General features: G+C 39.6%; 1 protein-coding gene across 1 annotated transcript in view; it reads right to left on the reverse strand.

Moving 5' to 3' along the window:
• The window catches only part of TYR (tyrosinase), a 70,297-nt gene extending 65,191 nt beyond the window's left edge, over positions 1-5,106 (reverse strand). Inside the window, exon 1 of the mRNA XM_059708189.1 lies at positions 4,166-5,106. Coding sequence (XP_059564172.1) covers positions 4,166-4,984 — 819 coding nt within the window. The 5' untranslated portion in view covers positions 4,985-5,106. The remainder of the gene's footprint in view (positions 1-4,165) is intronic.
• Positions 5,107-5,721: the final 615 nt, after the last annotated feature.

Below are 5,721 nucleotides of genomic sequence, written 5' to 3' on the forward strand. Positions count from 1 at the left end.
CACACACGCAAACACACACATATAGAAACCCAGGGAGATAGAACTATACAAAATGTCTTCCAGATTTTAAGTAAATTGCTGCTTATAATGGCCTATTGTATCCTTAGCCGTGAGTATCTAATGCTATAAAAAATAGTGTAAGTAAGGTTCTAACGAATTCCAGCCATGCAGTTTCATTTTTAATGTTTGTTAGCATTGGAGTTAACATTTCTGTGAGTTTTAATTTTGTTCCATTCAAATACATTTATAAAGCCCATTCCATGTATAGAGAGCATTGTCCCAGGCTTTGTGGATATAAAAATAGATGAGAGATGGCCTCTACTTTGGAGCAGCGGACAACCTGGTAGACAAATATAGATTTAAAAATAATGACATGCCCTGCAGAGTTATAGATGCTGTGTCGTAGATCTGGACTAAATAAGTAATGGACCAAATGTACAAAATGTAACAATGCTAGCACAAAGGGGTTAGAGTTCATTCTACTTGGATAAGGATGTGGAATATTTTCATTACAGTATGAATGAAAGGACTACATTAGTGCATCTGCCCCAATTGTCTGTACAATTGATTTTTAAGGGAGTCAGAATGACTACAACCCAAATTCTACATCCATTTATTAGTGGCTTATTTGGAATATAATTTGAGTCTAACTGGGAACAACATGGTAGACTTGGATTCGCACTGGAATCAGAGGCACTGGGTTTTAGTCCTCACCTGGGTGGCCTTGGGCAAATCATCCTGCCATTTGGGGCCTACCTTCCTATATAAACGTGGGCGCTATACTAGACACTACTGACCGGTCTCTTAGTCTCAGAGTTCACAAATGCTATGAATCTCTGAAACCTCTATTCCCCCCCTTGCTTTCAGTTAAACATACTGAAAGCAAAGGGGGGGGGGGGAATGGAGGCTCTGTATCAAAGGAACTGTCAAGCTAGCAGATTTGGAAGGTCTTAATTCGTATGAAGCCTTTGTGATTTTATCTCACACAAAATAGTCCAGTTCTTGATCTGAGTGTTCAATTCAGGCAAAAGCATTGACCCCTGTGGTGTGTTTATTACAGAAGCTGAGTTTATGAAGTGGAAGAAATATCAGAACAATCTCATGTTAATTGAATCAGTGATTCTCAGTGCTGGCTGCACATTAAAACCACATGAGAAGGCTTTAAAATGCAGGTGCCTAAACTTCACAGTAGACCAACTGAATATGATTTTCTGTTAGAAATTCGATGCGTGGAGCCCATGCAATTGCTTTTAGTTTTTTTTGTTTTGTTTTTAAAATATTTTTAATGTATTTTTATTGATTTCAGAGAGGAAGGGTTAGAAACATCAATGATGAGAGGGAATCATTGATTGGCTGCCTCTTGCCTGCCCCCTACTAGGAATTGAGCCTGCAACCCAAGCATGTGCCCTTAACTGTGATTGAACCCAGGACCCTGAGTCAGAAGGCCAATGCTCTATCCAGTGAGCTAGACCAGCTAGGGCTTGTTTTGGTTTTTGAAGCTCCCTACATGATTTCAATGCTGAGAATTACTGAATTAATCAATATAAATAACTGATCTTGCCCCGTTTAGCTCAGTGGTTGCGCATCGGCCCATGAACCTGGAGGTCACAGTTTCATTCCCAGTTAGGACACATGCCTAGGCTTTGGGCTCAATTCTCAGTAGGGGGTGTGCAGGAGGCAGCCAACTGACAACCCATGTCTCTCTCTCATTGATGTTTCTATCTCTCTATCTCTCTCCCTTTCTCTCTCTAAAATCAATTAAAATATTTTTTAAAATGATCTTAATTTTAAAAGGACTGTAACACGAGAGGTTGTGTGAATAAATGGAAACAAACAACTAGAATTGGTTTTCATTGTCACTTCACACAGTGATACCACTCACAGTAGGTGAATACAAATGTTCATTCACTTCACCTTCCTTATTTAAACTACCATTTGCTTAGTTTTCATCAATGGCCTTTGTCCACCCTATACCCTATTTCATTTTTTAACACCAGTTACTACATAGCAGGTTAAACATAGAACTACATTGAACCTAATGTTATAACAATCTAGTCCAACACTTACTTATTAGACCTTATTAGACCTTATTTTTATGTAGAAATAAAATTGGCTGCAATCATAAAAGCAAAAAAGGAACAATTTTCCACTCGATAATTAACAAATGATTTGAAAATAATTACAAATATAATTCTGGTATTACTAAGGAGCATGCATCTCATGTAATTAAATACCAGTTAATATCCATCTATTAGATATTATAACTTTTTTTTTTGGTAATTTAGATAATCCTCCTGACGTTCTGGGTCAAGTGAAGCTGCATAGTTAAGGAAAGCATTATAACTCACTGAAAACCCCACATCCAACCTTAGCAATATTTTAAGCAGTAACAAAGGTTGTGAGAGCTAGATGAGAGTTTTGTACTTTATAGATTAAGGCAGGAGGTCTGAAGGCTTATTGAAATAGATTTCTTTTTGCAAGGACCTCTTTTTCCAGACTTTCCTACACAAACACACTCATTAATCTTGATAAATAGCTGACATTAGTGACCACAGATATTATACAGCGACCATTTTTTCAATGAACTTCAATAGGTTCCATTTGGAAAGTGTGTGAACTTAGTCTGTGTTGCAGGGGTTGGGGGTTCGGGGACAGATGGGAAGCCATCCACATTTGGAAACTGCAGAGTGCAAAATGCAAATATAAGATTCTTTGCATCTTATGTAAATAGTGGACTTAGTTCCATAAAGCACTGCTAGACAAAACAGCTATAATAGAAATGTTTGGAATACAAGCAGAAAAGCATTCCTTCTACCTTGTGGTTTAAAATGGTAAATAATTAAAAAGCATATTTATTTGGTTACCTTTTGTCCCTAATTCAGAGAGAAAAATTTAGAAGAGGAGAAATAGAAATTAAATTTCAAAATAGCAATCCCTTATCTTGTACCTCTAAGTGTGCACACTTTAGGGAGCGGGGAGCTAATTTCTTCTGCAGCCGATTGAAATACGTCAGACAGAATGAGCCGGATCCTTCGGCTAAAGACACCATAGCAGTGATATCCTTGAAAATAGTATAGACTAGCCATGACGCCAAGCTACCTGAGAATAAATCTTGTCTCTGCTACTAACTAGCTCTGTGATCTTGCACAAGTTACCTAATATCTTTTTATACCTTAGGTTTCTAATCTTTAAGATGGGAAAAGTTAGTAAAGCTATTAAATCAGTTAATGTACAAAACCCAACAGGGCTGCACACATGCTAAATGCTCAGTAAAGATTAGCTATTTTTTTGTGTTTTTTGTTTGCTTGTTTGTTAATTCTCACCCAGTGATATTTTTTCCATTGATTTTTAGAGAGAGTGGGGGGGAAGAAGGCAGGGGACGAAGGGGGCGCCCATCGATGTGAGAGACAAATCCATTGGTTGCCTCCCGCACTCACCCTGACCGGGGCTAGAGATTGAACCTGCAACCCAGGAAAGTGCCCTTACCTGAAAATCGAACCCGAGACCCTTTGGTGTGTGGGCTGGTGCTCTAACCACTGAGTACACCAGCCAAAACAGCTGTTTTTATTATTTACCTACTTGAGCCTTAGGGTTCTTGTATGTTTTTTAAAAAGAAGATTTAATCTAAAGAATAGTCCCCCAATTTTCCTGCCTATTAATCCCCAGACATTTAGCAAATGATAATACTTCCCTAGGACCCTCCACTAAAGATTCTAATCAAAGGGTTTGTGATAAGGCCAGGGATTTGTACTTTAATATGTGCTCCGTATGGATTTTGTTATGAAGAAAATTTCAGAAACACTGATGTAGATCATTTATTTAATCATCTAAACATTCATTCATCCATTCTTTCAACAAATATTTAATAAGCCTTTACCATTTGCCAGTCACCATCCTAGATGCTGGGGGATGAGTCAAATACTGTATTTATTAGACCTTAGGAACCTGGTAGAAGATATCAGACGGATAAGCTCAGATATCTATGTAACTACAATTGTGAAGTGTGCACTAAAGGAAAAATACCAGGTATGTTGAGAGTTCTTAATGGGAGACCTTTTCTACTCTTGGCAGAAGAGGTGAGGAGGGAGGCTTACACAGCCCTGCCTGAAGAAGTGATTACTAAGTCTCCTTTATGCTCTGATACTGTATGTCCAGCACATCTTACCTGCCAAGAGGAGAAGAAGGACGCTGGGCTGAGAAGGTTAGGGTTTGCTGGGTTGCGCCCTCCCATTAATTCATCTGTGCAGATGTCACAGTTTTCAGCATCTCTCCAGTCCCAGTATGGAATGGTGAAGTTCTCATCCCCTGTTATCTTCTGGATGCCTTGTTCCCACAGCAATAAGAAGAATCTGTGCCAAGGCAGGAAACCCGGCGCTTCATGAGCAAAATCAATGTCTTTCCAGATTTCAGACCCCCCAAGCAGTGTGTCCATTGACACATAATAGTGCATCCAGACAAAGAGGTTATAAATGCTGATGTCTTTAAACATGGGTGTTGACCCATTATTCATTTGGCGATGGGTGCCTATGGGGATGACATAGTCTGAGCTGGTAGTACGCTTTGCTAAATTGAGGTAGGCAAGAAATTTGTTCTTCTCTGGAACACTCAAATCAAAGATGTTCCTTCTCACCAAGAGTCGTCTCTTTGTACAGTTTGGTCCCCAAAAGCCAAACTTGCAATTTCCACAGTTGAATCCCATGAAGTTGCCAGAGCACTGGCAGGTCCTGTTATAGAAGACAGAGGGCCAAGACTCCCGGTCATCCACCCCTGTGAAGGGGAATTGAGGCCCATGGGGTGCATTGGACAGAACAACGTCCTGACAGGACCCCCTGCCGGAAAGCTGGCCACAGGGACTCCCATCACCACTCCATGGTGGGCAGCATTCCTTCTCTATCAGGTTCTTGGAGGACACACAGGCTCGAGGGAATTGGCCTTCGGAGGTCTGGAAACTCCACAGCAGGCAGTACAACACAGCAGGTAGCATTCTTCCTCTAGTCCTCACAAGGCCTGTTTGCGCTGTGCAATTGAGCAACACAATTTTCTTTCAGCTAACCTTCCAGTGACTATCACATGTTTTGGCTAAGTCCTATATAATGCCACTCCCTCCTCCAGCATCAAACACTCTCAATGTTTGATGATCTTAAGCTTTCATCTTCTGAAACCCACATGACTAACTTTTCTTTAGAGTTGGCATGTATCCTGCAAGTGGGATAGCCCTACGTTAAAGCGAGAAACACTCCACCATTAATAGTTTCTTATGGTTAGAATGCTAATAAAATAATGTTATTAATGATAGTAATGCCTGATCTATGTAAACCCAGTTCACTGACTATGAAGTGAATGATGCTTTGAATTTGAAAATAAGTAGTGTCAGTAACAGAGCTTCTCCTATTAAGAAAACTCAGGAAGTGTTAGATATAATGGTTGTAAGGTAAATGCTTTTCAGAGACCGTAAATAGAATAGGCCACAGCATTTGCAGGTCAGCTTTGGGGGAAAAAAAAATCTTTTCAGAGCCTAAAGATTATTTCTTATATATGATTATATTGCAGCTTCTTTATTTTCTATAAAGACAAAAATCTTTCTGCTATTCCTCCCTGATTATCTTGATGCAGTTGGCCGCTTGCTAGCTCTCTAAGTACTCATTTTCTGACAATTCCTAAGGATAAGTAACTTTGATAAGCAGATGACCTGTCTTATTTTGAGGACTTTTACTATTTAAA

This window comes from Myotis daubentonii, chromosome 9 (genome assembly GCF_963259705.1).
Source record: "Myotis daubentonii chromosome 9, mMyoDau2.1, whole genome shotgun sequence".
Taxonomy (NCBI): Eukaryota; Metazoa; Chordata; class Mammalia; order Chiroptera; family Vespertilionidae; genus Myotis; species Myotis daubentonii.